The sequence below is a fragment of the Stegostoma tigrinum genome, chromosome 20 (genome assembly GCF_030684315.1).
Source record: "Stegostoma tigrinum isolate sSteTig4 chromosome 20, sSteTig4.hap1, whole genome shotgun sequence".
Lineage (NCBI taxonomy): Eukaryota > Metazoa > Chordata > Chondrichthyes > Orectolobiformes > Stegostomatidae > Stegostoma > Stegostoma tigrinum.
The window spans coordinates 13,381,623-13,403,307 of NC_081373.1; the positions used below are offsets into that span (position 1 = coordinate 13,381,623).

The 21,685-nt window shown below is 46.4% G+C and overlaps 1 protein-coding gene across 2 annotated transcripts in view; it reads right to left on the minus strand.

Annotated features, from left to right (window-relative positions):
- The window catches only part of cpn1 (carboxypeptidase N, polypeptide 1), a 30,780-nt gene that overhangs the window by 2,880 nt on the left and 6,215 nt on the right, over positions 1-21,685 (minus strand). Inside the window, exons 2-8 of one of the 2 annotated variants that reach the window (XM_048550689.2) lie at positions 21,065-21,261; positions 16,052-16,198; positions 13,175-13,357; positions 11,781-11,892; positions 10,577-10,716; positions 7,848-7,947; positions 2,515-2,633 (exon numbers count right to left, since the gene is read on the minus strand). In XM_048550689.2, coding sequence (XP_048406646.1) covers positions 2,515-2,633; positions 7,848-7,947; positions 10,577-10,716; positions 11,781-11,892; positions 13,175-13,357; positions 16,052-16,198; positions 21,065-21,261 — 998 coding nt within the window. The remainder of the gene's footprint in view (positions 1-2,514; positions 2,634-7,847; positions 7,948-10,576; positions 10,717-11,780; positions 11,893-13,174; positions 13,358-16,051; positions 16,199-21,064; positions 21,262-21,685) is intronic. The other variant, XM_059653014.1, reaches the window with a different exon arrangement.

Here is a 21,685-nt window from a genome sequence, read left to right on the forward strand (position 1 = left end):
TAAAACAGCCCTATAGATGCTTCACAGGAGCGCTGTCAAACAAAAGTTCGCACCTAGCCACATGAAGAGATATTGGGAGAAACGAGCTGAGGCTTATTTTAAAGAGTGGCTTTAGAGAGGACAGTGTGGCCGTGAGGTGGGTAAACATAGGGATGGAATCGCAGAGCTTTGGGCTGAGGAAGACATGGCCAATGGTGTAGCAGTTGAAAATTAGGGATGATCAAGAGGCCAGAATTAGAGGAACGCAGAGATCTTGGGGAGCTGTAGGGGATCAGAGATACGGAGGAATGAGGCCACAAAAGGGATTTGAAAATAAGGTTGAAAATTTTAAATAGAAGTAGGAAATGCTGCAAAGTGTGGAGAGAGAAATATATTTTGAGTCCAGTGACATGAGAGTCTAATGAACCAATGGGGTGCATGCTAGGATTTTAAAGGAGGTAGCTATAGAGATAATGGATGCATTGGTAGGGTAGTATTCTTCCAAGAATGAACTTGACCGACCCAACTGACCCATTGTCTCTGTTTGCTCCTGTCCCACTGAACTCATCTCCGCTGACCTTGACTCTATTTTCTCCCCCTGATCCAGGAACTCCCCACCTAGATCCGGGACATCACCCACACCGCACCTCCTCCACTTCCCTCGCCCCCAACACCTCATCTTCACTATGGACGTCCAATCCCTGTACACTTGCATCCCCCACACAGATCACCTAAAAATTCTCTGCTTCTTCCTCTCCTGTCAGCCCAACCAGTCCCCTCCACTGACACCCTCATCTGCTTAACCAAATGAGTCCTCACCCCCATAACAACTTCTCCTTTAACTCCTCCCACTTCCTACAGGTAAAGGGTTGACCATGAGCACCCGCATGGCTCCAAGCCATGCCTGCCTCTTCACAGAGAATGTGAAACAGTCCCTTTTCTCCTCCCACGAGTGGGGAGATTTTAAAACTGGTGAACTCCATGTGTAGGCCATCAAGCTGTAGGCTCCTGGGGTGGAATATGAGGTATTGTTCCTCCAGTTTGTGTGTGGTGTCATTGCGGCAGTGGAGGAGGCTCAGGGTAGACATATCACCAAAGGAGTGGGAGGGGGTAGTTAAAATCGTTGACGACCAGAAAGTGTTGTCATTTGTCACGAACAGAGCGCAGGTGCTGTATGAAATGGTGGCACAATTCCCCACCTCTTCCTCTGCTACATTGATGACTGTATCGGCGCTGCATCGTGTCCTGATGAGGATCTTGAAAAGTTCATCACTTTACTAACACCTTTAACCTCAACGTTAAATTCACCTGGTCCATTTCCGATACCTCCCTCCCCTTCCTGGACCTCTCTGTCTCCACCTCTGGTAACCGCCTCAACACCAACATCTATTTCAAGCCCATCGACTCCCATAGCTACCTGGAACACACCTCCTCTCACCCACCCTCCTGCAAGAATGTGATCCCTTACTCCCAATTCGTCTGCTCCCAAGATGGAACATTCCACTCCCAGACATCCCAGATGTCTTCCTATTTCAATGAACGCAACTTCTCCCATCTGGTATCAAAAATTCCCTCAACTGCATATCTTGCATTTCCTACACTTCTGCCCTCAAATCCCACCCCCCCAACAAAAATAAAGACCGAACCCCATTTTGTCCTCACATACCACCCCACCAACCAACGTATCATCCCCCGGCACTTCTGCCACCTACAACCTGACCCCACAACTAAAGGGATATTTCCCTCCCCACCCCATCTGCTTTTCGTAGGGACCACTCACGCTATGACCTCCACTTCTGCTCCACACTCACCACTAACCCCACCACACCTTGTACCTTTCCTGGTAGAAGTGCTACACCTGCGCCCCTCACTTCCATTTCAGGCCCAAAGCAAACCTTTCATATCTGACAGGTCTTCACCTGTATGTCCTCCAACATGATCTACTGTATCCGTTGCACCTGATGTGGCCTCTTCTACGTTGGTGAGACCATTTTGTGGAGCATCTGCGCTCAGTATGCAACAAACAATAACACCTTCCAGTTGCCAACCATTTTAACTCCCCCTCCCACTCCTTTGGTGACATGTCCGTCCTGGCCTCCTCCAGTGCCACAATGATGCCACCCACAAACTGGAGGAGCAACACCTCATATTCCACCTCGGGAGCCTACAGCCCAATGGCCTAAACATAGAATTCACCAGTTTTAAAATCTCTCCACTCCCGGCCTCATCCCACGTCTAACCCTCCATCTCATCCCCACCTGCTTGACCTGCCACAACATGTCCATCTTCCCCACCTATCCACCCTACCCTTCCCACTGACCAATCCTCACTGCCCCCTACCTGCATCCAACCGATCACCATCCCACATACCTTCCCCCAGCTCCACCCATCCTCCCTTCCGTCTCCTTGACCTGACGTAACCTGTCCATCTTCTGTCCTACCTAGCCACCTGACCCATCTCGCTATGGGAAAGGCGCTACATAAATACTGCAGCGGAGTGAAGCAAATAAATACAAGTCTGGAAAGGACACTCACCTGTGTTGGTTCGCCAGCACCAACACTGACGTGAACAGATTGATCTTTATAACCAGGCGCTGAGGCAGTGACCAAATATTTCCCCGGCAATAACAGTCGGAAATAGTCTCCACCGATACCTCAAAACAAACCCAAATGACCTTTACCCAAATGTATTCACCATGTAGTTACAACACTTAGCATAATGCAAAGCCTCGCAACAACCCGAGGGGAAAACGGAGATAATTCCCAGTTTCGGCCAAGCTGCAGGTGAAACATCAAGGTCAGAAATGCCCTGGCTCATCCCAATCCCTTACTAAACAAATCTTTCTTGCTCTTTCCGTTACCTTTCAACATAACAATGGTCACCAACTTGTTTCCAACTCAAACTAATTCCATTGCTCATTAAGAAGAGATCCTAGGCCAGCATAGTAGCCAATGAGGTTGCCAGATGCAGAGCAGTTTGCGAGGGTCAAGGGAGAATACCTCATCCCACTTTGCCTGCTGTTCTATTCCCTCTGCCCCAGAGAAGACATAACGTCACAGTGGTAGAGTCATAGAGCATGGAAACAGATTCCTGGGTCCAACTCTTCCCGTTGACTAGACTTCCCAATCTGACCTGGTCCCATTAGCCAGCAACTCAAATTATCAGCTTTCTTGCTCATCTGATGCTGCCTAGCCTGCTATGTTCCTCCAGCTCCACACCTTGTTATCTCAGAGTCCAGCACTGGTAGTTCCTACTATCCATTTAAACCCTTCCTACTCATATATCTACAGGTATCCAGATGCCTTTTAAATGTTGTAATTATACCATCCTCCACCAGTTCCTCTGGTAGCTCATTCCACACATGTGCCAGCCCTCTGTGTGAAAAAGTTACCCCTCATGTTCTTTTTAAATCTTTCCCCCTCACCATCAAACTCTGTCCTCTCGTTTTGGTCTCCCCCACCCTAGGAAAAAGACCTGGGCTATTCACTCTATCCGTACCTCTCATGGTTTTACAAACCTCTACAAGGTCGCCCCTCAGCCTCCAATGCTTCAGGGAAAATAGCCCCAGCCTATTCAGCTTCTCCCCATAACTCAAACCCTCCAACCCTGGCAATATCCTTATAATTATTTTCTATATCTTCTCAAGTTTACCAATGGAAGGGAGACCAGAATTATATGCAGTATTCTAAAACTAGCCTCACCAATATCCTGTACAACCACAACATGATTTCTATTCTCAATGTTCTGATCAATGAAGGCAAGTGTCCCAAAAGCCTTCTTCACCACCCTGTCTACCTGTGACTCTACTTTTAAGGAACTGTGCGTCTGTATCCCATCCTGAAGTGTCTTTGTTTGGCAACATTCCCCAGGACCCTACCATGAAATGTATAAGACCTGCCCTGTTTTGCCTTACCAATGCAACACCTCACATTTATCAAAATTAAACTCCATTTGCTGCTCCTCAGTCCATGACCCCATCTGATCAAGGTTCTGTCGCACTGAAATAATCTTCTTCACAGTCCACTACACCACTTATTTTGGTGTTACCTGGAAACTTATTAACCATGCTTCCTATATTTGCATCCAAATTACTTATATAAATGACAAAAGTGAGTGGGCCCGGCACCAATCCTTGTGGCTCACCGTCGGTCACAGGAATCAAGTATGAAAAGCAACCCTGTGCCACCACTGCTAACGCCTACATTCAAGTCAATGTTGTATCCAATTGGCTATCTTTCCCTGGATCCCACGTGATCTAACCTTACTAACTAGTCAACCTTTTGAACACTTTGCTAAAGTCCACTGCTCTGCCTTCATTAATCTTCTGTGTCACCTCTTCAAAAAAACTCAATCAAACTAGTGCGACATGATTTCCCACGCACAAAGCCATGCTGATGATCACCAATCAGTCCTTGCTTTTCCAAATGCATGTAAATCTGTCCCTTAGAATCTCCACCAGCAACTTACCCACCAGGCTCACCAGTCTCTAGTTCCCGGGCTTTTCCTTGCAGCATTTCTTAATTAAAGGGCTCACATTAGCCAACCCCCAGACTTCCAGCACCTCACCCATGGCTGCTGATGATACAAATATCTCAGCGGGGGCCTAGCAATCACCTCCCTAGCTTCCCACAGAGTTCTGGGAAATACCTGATCAGGTCCTGGGCATTTATTTGCCTTTATTCGTTTTAAGACCACCAGCACCTACCCTTCTGTAATATGAACTCTTTCCAAGACATCACTATTTATTTCTCCAAGCTCCCTAGCTTCCATGTCCTTCTGCGTGGGAAATACTGATGTGAAATATTCATTTAGTATCTCACCCATCTCTTATGGTTCTACACATAGAAGTCTGGCTGACTTTTAAGGGCTGCTATTCTCACCCTAGTTCTCTTTTGTCCTAATGTACTTATCGAATCTCTTTTGTGTCTCCTTAACTCTATTTTCCAAAGCAATCCCATGCCCCCTTTTTGCGTTCCTAATTTCCCTCTTGAGTATACTCTAACTGCCCTTATACATCTATTGGTATTCACTCTATCCCAGCTGTCAATACCTGACATATGCCTCCTTCTTTTCTTGACCAGAGCCTCAATTTCTCTAGTAATCCAGCATTCCCTACAGCTACCTGCCTTGCCCTTCGCATTAAAACAGGAACATACTGTCTCTGAATTCTTGTTATCTCATTTTTAGAGGCCTCTCACTTCCCAACCATCCTTTACCTGTAAATAGTCTTTCCCTATTAGCATTTTCTTAAATTCATTTCTAGGATGTGGGTGTCGTTGACTGGGCCAGCATTTCTTGCCCATCCCTAGTTGCCCTTGAGAAGGTGGTGGTGAGCTGCCTTTTTGAACCACAGCAGGAGGACTGCAGCGGTTCAAAAAGACAGCTCATCACCACCTTCTCAAGGGCAACTAGGGATGGGCATGAAATGCCGGCCCAGCCAACGACGCCCACATCCTAGAAATGAATTTAAGAAAATGCTAATAGGGAAAGACTATTTACAGGTAAAGGATGGTTGGGAAGTGAGAGGCCTCTAAAAAATGTGAAAGTTCCTGTCTGATACTGTCAAAATTGACCTTACTCCAATTCAGAACTTGAACTTGATCAGTGCTATCCTTTTCCATAACTATTTTAAAACTAATAGAATTAAGATCACTTGTCCCAAAGTGCTCTCCACTTGGCCTGTCTTATTTCCCAACAGAAGGTCGAATATTGCTCCTTCTCCAGGAGGTACATCCACATATTAATTGAGAAAATTTTCTCATACACATTTAACAAATTCCTCACCATCCAAGCCCTTAACTCTATAACAGTCCCAGTCTATGTTTGAAAAGTTAAAATCCCCTACCATTACAACCCTATTATTGTGACAGATATCTGAGATCTCCTTATATATTTGCATCTCAAATTCCCTCTGACTACTGGGGGCACCTATATATAATCACAACAAGGTGATCATCCTTTTCTTATTTCTCAGTTCCATCCAATATAACTCCACTGAACAATCTCCCAGGAATATCCTCTCTAATTACAGCCATAATGTTATCCCTAACCAAAACCGCCATTCCCCCTTCTATCTTGCCACCCTTTCTAACCATCCTATAGCATCTACAGCCCAGAATATTAAGCTGCCAGCTCTGTCCGGCTCTGAGCCACGTTTCAGTCATACTATGATATCCCAGTCCCATGTTCTCAACTATGCCCTAAGTTCATCTGCCTTACCTGTCAGATCTCTTGCACTGAAATAAGTGTAGTTTAATTTATCAATTTTACCTCATTCTCTTCCAAGCTGTTGTTTGTCTTGATTATTTGCCCTGCTCCCCTTATCTACTGTACCTGCCTCAGCCTCTCCTTTTTTCTCACTACCACTTTGGTTCCCCACCCCTCCCTGTCACTAGTTTAAAGCCTCCTGAGTAGCACTGACAAATCTCCCCGCTAGGATATTGGTAAATTTCAATTCAGGTGGAACCTGTCTCTCTTAGAGATCTCAAAGGTCCGAAAATGTAAATCCTTCCATTTTGTACCAGCTCCTCAGCCACACATCTGTTCATCTGCTCTATCCACTTATTGCTACTCTCACCAGCACATGGCAGTGGTGGTAGGCCAGACATTACGACCCTCAAGGGCCTAGTTTTCAACTTTTCAACCTCCCCATTAGTTTCCAATATTCCTTCTGTAGAACCTCATCCCTTTCCTTACCCATGTCGTTGGTACCAACGTGCACAATGACCTCCTTCTCGTCCATCTCCCCTTTCAGTATATTCTACACCCACTCTGAAACATCCTTGATGCTGGCACCAGAGCAGCAACACACCATCCTGATATCTCACTGATGGTCGCAGAAATATCTGTCCCAGGCTAGACAGCCCCCTATTGCAGTCAATCACTAGGAACCTGCTGTACTGCTCATCACGATAGAGCCAGTCACCGTACCAGAAACCTGATGTCAGTGTTATACTCCCCCAAGAGTCCACCCTACCCACAGTATCTAAAATGGCATAATAAGATAATAAAATGTGAGGCTGGATGAACACAGCAGGCCCAGCAGCATCTCAGGAGCACAAAAGCTGACGTTTCGGGCCTAGACCCTTCATCATTCTCCCAGACCTCCAAAATGGCATGCCTGTTTGAGATGGGGACAACCACAGGAAACTCCTGCCCTACCTCTGCTACCATTCCTAGTGGCCAACCATTTATCTGACTATATCTGAGGTGTCTCCACCTTCCTGAAACTGCCATCCATCACACTCCTTTGCTCTTGTATACATTTTTCAAACTTGCTTATGGAATGAGAGAGTTGTTTGCTGGACTGGCATTTGTGTCCATCCCTAATTGCCCCTTGAAAATGCGCTCTGTCTTCTTGAGTCACTGCAGTTCTTGGGGTGTAAGGACACCCACAATGCTGTAATGGAGGGAGTCCCAAGAATTCTGAAGGAACAGTGATATATTTCCAAGTCAGATGGTGAATGGCTTTGAGGGGAACTTGTGGGTAGAGGTGTTCCCATGTATTTGCCACCCTTGTCCTTCCAGATGGTTAAGGTTATGAGTTTGAATGGTGCTGTTGTAAGGGGTCTTCACTGAGTTACCAGAGTCATCATGTAGATGGTACATACTGCTGCTGAGAGTTGACAGTGAAGGGAGTGGATGTTTTTGCTTGTGGTGCCAGTCAAGAGGGCAGCTTTGTTGTGGATGATGTTAAGCATCTCCACAGGTCCAGCAGGAATGACAATAACACAAACTGAGGATCACATTGCCCAAATTGCATGAGGAAGGTGAAATGGAGATAAAGTTGACGAGGGGTGCAATTCCACAGAAGAAGAAGAAATGAAATACTGAACAAATTGTAGAAATATGTTGCCATAGCTCTCACCTGAAGTAATATCATGGTTGATAGCAGAAACTGAAATGACAGCCTTGGAAATCCCATTATTATTTTCATCCAAGACCATCCCTTTAACCCCTTTGTGAACCTGAAACCAATGAAAAAGGAGCAAATCAAAATCTTGTAATTCACCATCTACATTCTTCCCCTACCTTTTTAAACTAATGTAAACAGAACGTAAAGTTCCCTAAATACTGTCTATATCAAACATTCCCAGGACAGGGACAGCACCAGGTTAGGTATGGAGTAAAGCTTCCTCTACTCTTAAAATTGAAAATAAACTATAAGTAAAGCTACCTCTGCGCTGCTCTCTTCAAACAGTCTCAGGCCAGGTGTAAAATAGGGTTAGATACAGAGTAAAGCCTCCTCCACACTGTCCCCATCAAACATCCCAGGACAGGTACAGCACAGAATCAGATACAGGGTAAAGCTCCCTCTACGCTGCCCCATCACAATCCAGGAGGGCAGAAACAGCACAGGGTTAGATGCAGAGTAAACTCTCTCTCCGCTGTCCTCGTGTAAACACTCACAGGATGGGTACAACACCAGGTTAGATAATGGAGTAAAGGTCCTTCTACTCTTTAAAAACTGAAAGTAGAATTTCCTCCCTCCAACAAACACTCTCAGAACAGGTAAGCACGAGGTTAGATACAGAATATAACTCACTCTACACGGTTACACCAGGTATTTTTAAGTAACTACAATGTGTCATGTGGGCAATTTGACTAGATATGTTTTTGCCTTTTTTAAAAGTAATCGCTAAATCGGATTAGATTCTTGAGGCTCTTGTGCTGTAATTTGTACCTTTTTTTACTTAGAGTAGGAGTCTAGGTCTCTAGTTCAGTGACCTGACCACAACACCACTGCCTCTTCCCAAGCTGTGTTTTTAATATTTTCTAATCAATGCGAGACCTCTGGAGTAGAAGGGACTTGAACCCAGTTCTCCTGGCTCAGAAGTAGGGACAGTACCACTTCAACACAGGAAGCCCAAGTTGTGTTTTTGGATATTTTCTGATCAGCCTGTTTGGACATATTATTATACACCTCTGGACCAGGTGGAACTTCAACCATGGGTCTCCTGGCTCAAAGGTTAATATACTACACCACACCACAAGAGCACAAGCTGTGTTTTATGGTTTTATGACAAACAGTGGTTATAAAGTCATCACTGAGCCAGCTTTCGCTTCCCCCTCTAAATGCCAGATCTGTATTGAATTGAAAATTCTACAATGCTGGGTTTTGTACCCATGTCCTCAGAGCATTAGCTTGGGGTTCATGAGTTACCAGGCCAATGGCATACCAGTATGCCAGCACCTCCCTCAATCTGTGTTTTTGTTTATACTTTTTGGTAAGTGCTATCACAGACAACTGAGTAACTTTTCCACCACCAAAATCTCCCTGAATCTTTTCTGCATTTTTGTTTTCCTTTTTTAAATACTAACCAATGCCAGTATCAGCCGTGCAGCCAGTTAAATATTTACAAGCAAAGCCCATTTTGTGCAATGCAAACTTGTACTTTTTTTTGTTTTCTTTTTAACCTGTGTTTTTGACATTTTGGAGTCGATATGAAGTTTATTATCATGAAGGAAAGTTGCACAGCCTGATGTTGCTCCCTCCTGCAGCAGGAAAAGACTGTGTTGCTGCAACAATATGCGCTAATGAGATAGCCTGTAATGCACAGAATAGGCAGCAACTGTCTCAGTTGATAGGGTTAGAAAAGAATTATACACTGTCTGCCCTCAAGTGTTTAAATCAGATCACTGTCAGTTGGTCTTTGGCATCTCGGCTGAGGTTTTGCCTGCATTGCTTATGAGTATACAGCCTGATAGTTGCCATACATAGAGGAGTCCAGACAATGCAACTCAGCCTTCAGCTGGCTAACAAGAAGAACATTTGAGAAATATGATCTAAAACAGAAGCCTATTGTTGTGGTTTTTCTAGAAAGCAGTGATCCCTGTGCTTGTAGGAGACTCAGACAACCCACAGCAAGTGTCTCAAAATACTGGAGAAGTGACATCATCAAGTACCCTGACAAGGAACTCCAAATCCAGTGGCAAGAAAGGCCATCGAACAGCAGCATTGTCTCCCAAGCTAACTTGCTCAGCACCGAGGCATTAATTGCTCAAGACCAGCTCTATCAGGTGGGTGATGTGATTCATGTGCCTAACACCAGACTCCTGAAGTAACTGCTCAACCCTGAACTCGGCTGTGTCAGGACTCTCCTAGGAGGACAGTGGAAACACCTTAGGGGTGTCCTCAAAATGTCCTAGATGTCCTACTGATTCGTGGGAGACCCTGGCTTTTGTGACTGATGAAATGGAGAAAGTTTATTGAGGGAGACACCAAACTCATTGATAGAGTTTATCAGGAAGACAGATGGGTGAAGGCAGGGTGTCGGAGGGAACCACAAACGTGCATTCGGGTTCCAATAACCCATCCACCCCACCTGCCAAAAGCCAGCCTCCCCATTACAAGGCAGAGTATGCAGACCACCCATTGTCCTTGTTGGCCAAATTCCAAACCAGCAAAGAGTGGAAGCAAGTCACCCTTGATCCTGAGGGACTGCCTGAGAATATGAGGGAAGTGTATCACTGGAAGCAAATCTCGGTGTCCACTGCAAAACCATTGTGCTGGATTATCTCCAGTGATCAACCTAATGGAATTCAGCCCTATCAGACTGATGGTATCTAAAAGCCAGAGCTGCAGGGGAGACTCACCTCCTCAATGAATGCCAGCAATGCCTCACGATTCCCATACCATTCTCTCTGCAGCTCATGCTGTGGCGGGAATTTCTTGCAGCTCAGTTCCAGTGTGATTTCGAAACAGTTGGTGTGGAGATAGTTGAAGTCCTGCATTCCTGTGTGAACAAAATCCGAGGGAAAGAAGGGGTCAATGATCGAAGCCCAGTCACACACCTCCACAATGACAGTCCCCTTCACTTCTCACGCACGGTGTGGTGTCAGACATGGCCAGGGTCTAGGCCATTGAGCAGATGGTGTTGAATTGGATCAGAAGGGTCAGGGCCAACAGGTTTGCTCTAAGTTGATGTTTGCTGGATCTCAACTGGCATAAGGCAGTACCTCTGGTCAGAGGAACTAGAACTGGGGGCACAATCTCAGACTAAGGGGTCAGCTACTTAGGCCTGAGATGTGAAGGAATTTCTTCCTCCAGAAGATGGTGAATCTATGGAATTTTCTACCCTAGAGAGTTGTGGACGCTCCATCTTTGAATACACTGAAGGCCAAAATGAATAGATGTTTGATCTCTCAGGGAATCGACGGAAACGGGAATGAGTGGGAAAGTGGAAGGGAAACTGGAAATCAAGCCTGATCTACCGAATGGCAGAACAGGCTCGATGGACCGAATGCCACTCCTGGTGCTGAGATTCCTGAACTCAGAAGGGAAAAAAGGATTGCCCGATGGATAGTGGGAAGATCAAGGACAGGAATAACAACTGTTGAGAGTGGAGGTTGCAGATAATTCCAACAGGATCACATGTGGGAGAGCACATCAGCTCATTCAATTGGATGGCCTCTTGATTTCAGAGTGGGTGGTGTTTGGGATTCTGCTGCCCATCTCCCTACAATCCCTCACATCCCTGGAACAGTTCAAGGATGAGATGGTGGGTCCACGTCCTGGGCTTCCCAAGGCCAGTCTACCAAACACACCCAGGGCTGGCCCAATTGAGATGGGGTGGAGGGAGAAGAGAAAGAGGGAAAAAGAGAGAGAGAGAGAGAGACAGAAAGAGGGAAAAAGAGAGAGAGAGAGAGACAGAGAGAGGGAGACTGAGGGAGGAAGAGACAGACACAGAGAGGGAAGGGAGAAAGAAGGAGAGACAAAGAGAGGGAGGGAGGGTGTAAAGGCACAGTCAGACAGAGGAAGAGAGGGGACAGGCACATGGACACATACAGACTGTCTCACCTCTGGAAAGTGAGTACCAACTGGCTCCATTTGTGATGCCCTCAGGAAAATAGTCTCCGCAGTTGGATCCATTGTGCATCCAACCATGAGAGTACGAGTAAACCTTCGCGAGCTAGAATGGAGCATGAAGACAGGAAACTGAATCCAGCACTATTTCTAGATTTCCACAAGAACATTCTCAGTTATTTAAAGTTGAAAATAGTTTCTTCCCCGTTTCGCTTCACTGTTACCCTGCAATACATCTCAAACTGCTCGAATTGAGGTTCCAGTAACGAAAGGGACAGTTCACAATCTGTATTACATCTTCTCCCTCTGCTGGACATTACAAATATAACAGGGAGAGAAAAGCAATCTCAGGAGATATTTGACAAAAATACATCCAACAAAACACATGAGAAATCCACTCCACACCATGGAGAAAAAGATATAATTTCTGGATGACTACTACACTACAAACTCCCTGAACCCTTGATTGAATTTCACTCTGTAACTCACTGCCAGGTACCTGATATTCTGTATATAAACCACTCTGAACCCGTCTATTAGATTCCAGTCTGTAACTCACTCCAGGTATCTGTTATGCTATGTATAAACCGACCAAACTCCTCAATTATATTCCAGTCTATAACTCATTCCCAGGTCTGTTATTCTATAAATAAACCAGACTGACCAAACTCCTCAATTACATTCCAGTCTATAACTCATTCCCAGGTCTGTTATTCTATAAATAAACCAGACTGAGCCCCTCAATTAGATTCCAGTCTGTAACTCACTCTAAGTATCTGTTATTCTATATATAAACTCTCTGAACCACTTGATTATATTTCAGTCTGTAACTCACTCCCAGGTATCTGTTATTCTATATATAATCTTCCCAGTCTCCTCAAATAGATTCCAGTCTGTAACTCACTTCCAATATCTATTATTTTATGTATAAACCCCTGAACGCCTCGATTACTTGCAGTCTGCTGCGCAGGATTGAAATGATTCATTCAGCTGCTCCAGTGTGAGATTTTGCATGTTATCCAGGCTGAATCTTCCAATTCAGCACTGAGGTAGTGCTGCACTATCGGAGATGGCTTCTTTTTAAGATGAGCTATTGAATTGAGGTCACATTTGTGCTATTCAGCCAGATCGCATGCTACTAATTTGATGAAGAGCAGGGGAGTTCTCCCTGGTGTCCTGGGACATCCCTCAATGAACATCATCAAAACAGAGTAATTGGTCTTGATCACACTGCAGTTTGAGGGATCTTGCTGTGTCTGAGCCGGCTACCACTTTTCCTGCCCTAAAATAATAACCGTACTTGGAAAAGTACTCCACTGTGTGCAGATCCATCTGGGAATTCCTAAGGATGTGGCAGGCAGTAGAGAAATGTAAGTTCTGTTCTTTACCTTCTGGAAGAGCTTATGGTCAGGTGTGGTGGAGATGATTCTTCTGTATGGGCTGCGACCAATGGGTTCCTTAGCCTTGTCAAATGGGTAGTTTGCCACCACGGCCCCTCCGTGCATGTTGGCTGACAAGACAAAGTTATAGCTCTGCATCCATCGGATAACTGCATAGGTCTCCTGCTCAGTCTGGGCGAGAGGGGAAAGAATCAATTTGAAACTGGGGTTACGCTAACCCTCACTGTCTACTCTAATCCCCATCCACACCCTCACTCCACAACACACACCCTCACTCCTCACCCTTATCCTCACCTCTACTCCTCACCCACGTGCCTCAACCCTCACTCTCACACCCAACCCTTATCCTCACCCTCACTCCTCACCTCATTCCCCAACCCTCACCCCCACCCTTACCCTCACCCCCCAGCCTCACTCCTCACCCTCATTCTTCAACTCTCACCATCACTCCCCACCTTTATCCTTATTCCCACTCCTCACCTTCATTCCTCAACTCTCATCATCACTCCCTAACCCTCACCCCCCAGCCTCACTCCTCACCCTCACTCTTCACCGTCATTCCTCAACTCTCACCATCACTTTATCCTCACCCTCACTCCTCACCTTTATCCTCATCCTCACTCCCCACCATTATCCTCACCCTCATTCCTCAACCCTCATCCCCACCCTTACCCTCCCACCCATACCACACCCTCACTCCTCAACCCTCACCCTCACTCACCACCCTTATCCTCACCCTCACTCCTCAACTCTTATCGTCACACTCACTCCCCACCCTTATCATCACTCCCACTCCTCACTCTCACTCTCACTCCCCAGCCCTATCCTCACTCCCACACCTGTCCTCACCCCCACACCTCAGCCCCCAAACCTCACCCTCACTCCCCACCCTTACCCTCACTCACCACCTTTATCCTCACCCTCACTCCCCACCCTTATCCTCAACCCCTCCTCACTTCATTCCTCCACCTTACCCTCATTCCCCAGCCCTATTCTCACTCCCACTCCTCACCCTCACTTCTCAACCTCACCCTCGCTCCCCTTATCCTCACCCTTACGCCTCACCCTCATTCCTCAACCCTCATCCTCACACCCCACCCTTATCCTCACCCTCACTATCCACCTTATCCTTATCCCCACTCCTCACCTTCATTCCTCAACCCTCGCCCCCCTCCCTTATTCTCACCCCCACACCTCACCCTCACTCCTCAACCCTCATTCCTGAACCCTTATCCTCACTCTACACCTCTATCTTCACTCCCACTCCTCACCCCGACTCCCCAGCCCTATCCTCACTCCCACTCCTCACCCCGACTTCCCACCCTTATCCTCACTCCCACTCCTCACCCCAACTCCCCATCCTTATCCTCACTCCCACTCCTCACCCTGACTCCCCACCCTTATCCTCACCCCGACTCCCCACCCTTATCCTCACTCCCACTCCTCACCCCGACTCCCCACCTTTATCCTCACTCCCGCTCCTCACCCCGACTCCCCACCCTTATCCTCACTCCGACTCCCCACCCTTATCCTCACTCCCACTCCTCACCCCGACTCCCCACTGTTATCCTCACTCCCACTCCTCACCCTGACTCCCCCCCTTATCCTCACTCCCACTCCTCACCCCGACTCCCCACCCTTATCCTCACTCCCGCTCCTCACCCCGACTCCCCACCCTTATCCTCACTCCGACTCCCCACCCTTATCCTCACTCCCACTCCTCACCCCGACTCCCCACTGTTATCCTCACTCCCACTCCTCACCCTGACTCCCCCCCTTATCCTCACTCCCACTCCTCACCACGACTCCCCACCCTTATCCTCACTCCCACTCCTCACCCCGACACCCCATCCTTATCCTCACTCCCAATCCTCACCCCGACTCCCCACCCTTATCCTCACTCCCACTCCTCACCCCGACTCCCCATCCTTATCCTCACTCCCACTCCTCACCCCGACTCCCCATCCTTATCCTCACTCCCACTCCTCACCCCGACTCCCCATCCTTATCCTCACTCCCACTCCTCACCCCGACACCCCACCCTTATCCTCACCCTCACCCACTTGCCCATACCCATCACCTGTGCTAAGCATTCACTAAAATTTCTCTCATCCCAGAGGCCTGACCTCTCCCAGAGCCAATATTTAAATCACTCGACCAGTGACCCATGTCTGAAAATCTGGAACTGCTACACTGAAACCTCCCCGCCCCCCTCCTCTCTCTTTCTGCCTCTCACCTACTCCTTCAATACTACCTCTCTTCCCAGGCCTTTGATCATCTATTTAAATATCTTCTTTTTGCGTGATATTTCTATTTGGAAGCACCCAAGATGTTTTGGAATGTGAAACACACTATATAAATGTAGATTATTGTTGACTTTGACCCTATGTTATAAGAAATAGGATTAGACCATTCAATGGCACTGGCCATTCTTTAGAAATATGGCTGATCTTGGCACTTAACAGCACCTTCCTATCGACTCCCACAAACTCCTACAATAGAGACCAAAAATCTGTCAATCACAGTCTTAACTATATTCAATGGAGACTCCACAACCATCTGGGGCAGAGATTTCCAGAGGTACAGCATGAAATAGATACAGAGTAAAGTTTACTTTTAAATCGAAAGTAAAGCATCCTCAACTCTTTTAAGCTGAAGGTAAGACTCCCTCTTCGCTGTCCCCATCAAACACTCCCAAGGATAGGCACACCATAGGATTAGACACAGAATTAAGCTGCCTCTACACTGTCCCCATCAACTACTCCCAGGACAGGGGCAGCACAGGGTTAAAATTTAAGGTCTGTTCCCAGTTCACCTTTCTGTTGGTCAAATGGGAACAGCAGCTTTAGTATTTGTTGGACCAACCTGTTCCTGCCAGTTATCGTCAAGCGAGACATGATGGTTCCGGCCTTTCAGCTTGTGAAAGGCCAGGTGGAGGTCGGGAAAGTTGCGGTTCAGGTCCACTCCTCGGGCATTGGCTCGGCCACTCAGGTAAGTGTTTGCCTCTGAGCCCTGGGGAGCACAAAACAGAGACATCGGCTAGAAACAGAGAGATATGATGAACAGAAGGCAGTTGAGTTTTGAGGAAATACATGATGTGGTTTATTTATAGTTCTCCTCACTGCCTGCCAGTCTGAACCTTGTGTACAATGCCTCTCCTACATCTGCATTCCTTGTTCCATTCTTGTTCATTGTTCCAGTCCCCCATACAGACTGTCTGTCCTCACCCCCATTCTTTCTCCTTACCCCTCCTTCTTAAGTCCATCTCCTTTTCCCCACATCCCATGCCTCTGCTACTTCTCTGCTTTGTTCACCATAACCCAAGCCCAATCCCAACATAGCCTCTGTGTCATTCCACCCTGCCTGTCTCCATTACTGCTCTTCAGCCTTGGCCCTGGGAATACTCTCTGACACATGGTTACTCTTCAGATCGCTGTCAGACACAGCAATTATTCAACTGACACACCAAATCTAGAGGATCAGCTCTCCTGCTCTTCGAAGTAAAAAAGCATCTATCTTCTCCTTTTCAAAAGATACCCTTTAACAACTGAACCAAATAATTACTTCACGTCAGTCTTCATGGTGGAAGACATGAGTAATATCCCAAAAATTCGAGTGAATCAGGGACAGAGCTGAGTATAGTGGCCATCACTAAGGAAAAGGTGCGAGTAAAACTGAATGGCCTGAAGGTGGATAAATATCCAGTACCAAATGGACTACACCTCAGAGTTCTAAAGGAGACAGCTGAAGAGATTGTGGAAGCATTATAGGTGATCTTTCAGGATTCTCTAGAGTCAGGGAGTGTCTCAGAGGACTGGAAAATTGCTAATATGACCCCCCCCCCCCCCACCAAAATTAAATCGGGAGTAAGGCAAAAGATGGAAAATTACAGGCCAATTAGCCTGACCTCAGTTGTGGGTAAGATTTTGGTGTCCATTGTGATGGATGAGATTTGTGAATATTTGGTAGTGTCTGGTAAAATAGGACAAAGTCAGCATGGTTTCATCAAGGGGATGTCTTGCCTGACAAATCTGTTAGAATTCTTTGAGGAAGTAATAAGCAGGTTAGACCAAGGAGAGCCAATGGGTGTTATCTATCTGTTCTTCAAGAGGGCCTTTGACAAGGTGCCACACAGGAGGCTGCTGAGTAAGATAACGGCCCATGGTGTTAGAGGCAAGGTGCCAGCATGGATAGAAGATTGGCTTCTGGTAAAAAGCAGAGAGTGGGGATAAAGGGGTCTTTCTCAGGATGGCAGCCGGTGACAAGTGGTGTTCCCTAAGGATCAATGTTGGGAGCATAACTTTTCACTTTATACATGAATGATCAAGATGAAGGAACTGAGGCATTCTGGCTAAGTTTGCAGATGATAAAAGATAGCTGGAGGGACAAGTGGTACTGAGGAGGTGGGGAGGCTGCAGAAGGATTTGGACAGGTTAGGAGAGTGGGTAAAGAACTGACAGATGGAGCACAATGCGGGAAAGTGTGAAGTCATGCACTTTGGTAAGAAGAATAAAAGCATGGACTATTTTCTAAATGGGGAGAAAATTCAGAAGTCTGAAGTGCAAAGAGACTTGGGAGTTCTAGTCCAGGATTCTCTCAAGGTAAACTTGCAGGATGAGCCAGTAGTCAGGAAGGCAAATGCAATGTTGGCATTTATTTTGAGAGGATTTGAATATAAAAGCAGGGATATACTACTGAGGCTTTATAAGGCCCTGTTCAGGCCACATTTGGAGTAATGTGTTCAGTCTTGGGCCCCATATCTCAAGAAGGATGTACTGGCGCTGGAGCGGGTTCAGAGGAGGTTCATGAGAATGGTCCCAGGAATGAGAAGCTTAACGTATGAGGAATGTTAGAGGACTCTGGGACTATACTCATTAAAGTTTAGAAGGATGAGGGGGTATCTAATTGAAACTTACAGAATACTGAATGGCCTGGACAGAGTGGATGTTGGGAAGATGCTTCCATTGGTAGGAGAGACGAGGATCTGAGGGCACGGCCTTAGAGTAAAGGGAAGACCTTTTAGAACGGAGATAAGGAGAAACTTCTTCAACCAGAGAGTGGCGAATCTATGGAATTCACTGCCACAGAAGGCTGTGGGGGCCATGTCACTGAGTATATTTAAGACAGAGATAGATTGGTTCTTGATTATCAAGGGGGTCAAGGGTTATGGGAAGGAAGAGGGAGAATGGGGTTGAGGAACTTATCAGCCATGACTGAATGGTGGAACATACTCAATGGGCCAAATGGCCTAATTTCTGCTCCGATGTCTTATGGTCTTAAACAAAAACATTGATGCTGCCAGTTAATTCTGACTACACGGTGGAGAGGGAGCTTGGAGGTATTTCACTGCAAGTTAAACCTGTTGCTTCACGTACTGCTTTTCGTGAAGCAAATCAACCCTGGCATGTCTGTTAAAAGTTACCCAGGCACAGGATGAGGTCAATACTTGGGTAAGGGAAAGATTGTCAACCATGGATTAAGGGAAGGCACCAAACTAAAACCAGAAACACAATATACATTCAGGACAACGCTTCACTCTGTATCTAGCCCCGTGCTGTGCCTGTCCTCTGAGTGTTTGTTGGGGAGAGTACGGAGAGAGCTTTAGTTTCAGTTTAAAATAGTAGAGCAAGCTTTACTTTCAATTTGAGAGTACAGGGAGCTTTACTCTTGTATCTAACCCCATGCTTTTCCTGTCCTGGGAGTGTTTGATGAGGACAGTATACGGGGCATTTTTAGTAAGTGGCACAAAGCCAGATTGATTACATTTTAAATGTGGTTCATTGATTGTCCCAAGGTCAGAAAAGACCACCCTTTGAAGTTCTTAATATCTTCTGAAGGTTAGAACCTGTGTCGATTTGATCAGAGACTGGGATTAATAATTAACTGAGAGAGTTTAAAGTTGTCGGGTGGTCCCATTGAGGGAGTGGGGTGGGGTGGAATATTCCCATGGACTTGGATGTAGGGTGGGTAGGTGACCTAGTAGTTTGTGGAGTTGGTGGCCCCTGTAAAGGAGGAGTTTGCGGAGTGATATGGGAGCTGAGTTCAGTTTACGTTTTCTGTAGGGGGTGTCATTGAAATTCAGGGAAAATGTTTAGTGCGGGTAGTGTTTGCAACGAGCAAGTGACAGGATGGAGCCAGAACAAAGGAATAAGCTCTGCTCTTGATAACCTCACTTCCCTAATCCCAGGGAGAGTATGTTTATGGCCGGCTGTTGTTGGGAGTATGCAGTGCCCAACAATGCTCCTGAAGCTTTTAGACTTTGATTAAATACGCGTTTCCACCTCTAGGAAAACAGCTGGCCAATTGTGTATTAACAAGGAAAGCCTGCCAAAGGCTATCCTGACATCAAAAAAAAAGAGGGGTTGGGGGAGATAAGGGTGAGGGTGATACTAAATCAAATTGGAGTTGGAGGGAGAAATAAAGCACTGCACCCCCAGCATGCCCACCTCTCTCTAAAGGCATCGAGAGCATCGATGGGCACTGCATGTTCCCTCTCCAATGACGCCCGGGTTCAAATGTAACTGTGGAACCATTGCATTTGGAGAAAGATGATCACAACAGGGGATTGAGTGCTTTATTTCTCCCTTCAGCTCCATTTTGATCTAATCCACTCCATCTTTCCCTACCTCTCCCTCAGTTTTGGTGTTATTATGTTGTACTTGACAGGGTTTGCTGTGACTTAATCATTTGGCGCAAGAGCGATTTCGTGGTGGTGGCTAATAGATGAAAAAATATCATGGGTGGCAGAAGAAAGCCGCTCGGTTTTGTATGATCACCCTTTTGGAATATAAATAACAAAATGAAGACAAAATCTAGGGAGTGGTCTTGTGGTGCAGAGGGCAGCATACCGACTTCAGCAGCTCCAGGTTCAAGTCCCACTCTGGGATTTGTTGCTGTCTAAAGCTGCATTGAAAGCACAACCAAACAGTTTGGTTATAAACATGTTCATACACCTATGGGCAGGCAGTGAGAATAGGTCGGTCTCCCAGTCTTGGCACACTTGCCTTGATTGCTCAGAGCATTGAGAATAGGAGGTGGAACATCATTTTGTGGCTGTACAAGACATTAGTGCGGCTACTTTTAGAATACTGCGTACAGTTCTGACATCCTGCTAAAGGAAGGATGCTGTAGAAGAGGTGCAGAAAAGATTTTACAAACATGTTGCTAGGACTGGAGGGATTGAGTTATAATGAGAGGCTGAATGGGCTGGGACTTTCTTTCCTGGAATGTCAGAGGCTGTGGGCTGACCTTATAGATGTTTATAAAATCATGAGGGGTGTGGATATGGTGAATAGCCATGGTCTTTTCCCTAGGGTTGGGAAGTCCGCAACTAGAGGGCATAGGTTTATGGTGAGAGGGGAAAGATTTGTTCGGGACTTGACAGGCAACTTTTTCATATAGAGGGTGGTATATATATGGAATGAGCTGCCAGAGGAAGTGGTAGAAAAAGGTACAATTACAACATTTAAAAGACATTTGGGAAAGTACATGGATAGGAAAAATTTAGAGGGATATGGGCCAAACCCAGGCAAATGGGACTAGTGAGATAACAACGTGTAGAGCTGGATGAATACAGCAAGCCAAGCAGCATCAGCGGAGCAGGAAAGCTGATGTTTCGGCCCTAGACCCCTCTTCAGAAAAAAACGGGACTAGTTCGATTTGGGATGGTTGGCATGGATGAATTAGACCGAAGGGTCTGTTTCCATGGTGTGTGACTCTGTTACTGTAACTCCAGCCTCTGATTTCAGGTTGTGGCCTGTTTCAGCTACAAAATCAGATGTTAAGTGTCTGCCTCTTGTGTCTCTAGATAGCATAGCACTTCTCAGTCTTGAGGTCTAAGTGCAGGAATCCCTCAGCCACACTGGTTGAAACATTTACCTGATCAGCTGCCACCTCATACCCATCGGGGTTCATGGAGGGTAGGATGTGTATCCGGGTTTCGTGGATGAGATGGGTAATGCGTGGGTTTCTGCGGTTGTACTCCTCACACAGGTACTGTGCCAACTGGATCAGCAGCTCACGGCCCAGCACCTCGTTGCCATGCATGTTGCCAACATACTTGAACTCTGGTTCCACTGCAAACACAGGAGGTGATACCATCAGCACAAGCAACCCCTCTCACATTATTTGTCCCTGGTCACCTCCCTCCCTCTGAAGGATGATACAACTCAGATGGAAGACATTCAGCCCAGCATACCTGTACTGGCTCTATGTCAGAGCTATCCAGTTAGTCCCACTCCCCCCTGCTCTCTAATGCCTGGAATGCATTCATTCTTCCATTCAGTACATAATCTTTGAGAATTCACTGCTGAATCTTCCACTGCTTGTTCTGGCTGAACACGCACAATCATAACAGCATGCTGACAAAAGAACTCTCCTCAACCCAGAATCACAGAAGGAGGCCATTCGACCAATAACGCCTGCACCACCTCTGAGGAAGGGTCACCGGACCCGAAATGTTAACTCTGTTTTCTCCTTCACAGATGCTGCCAGAACTGC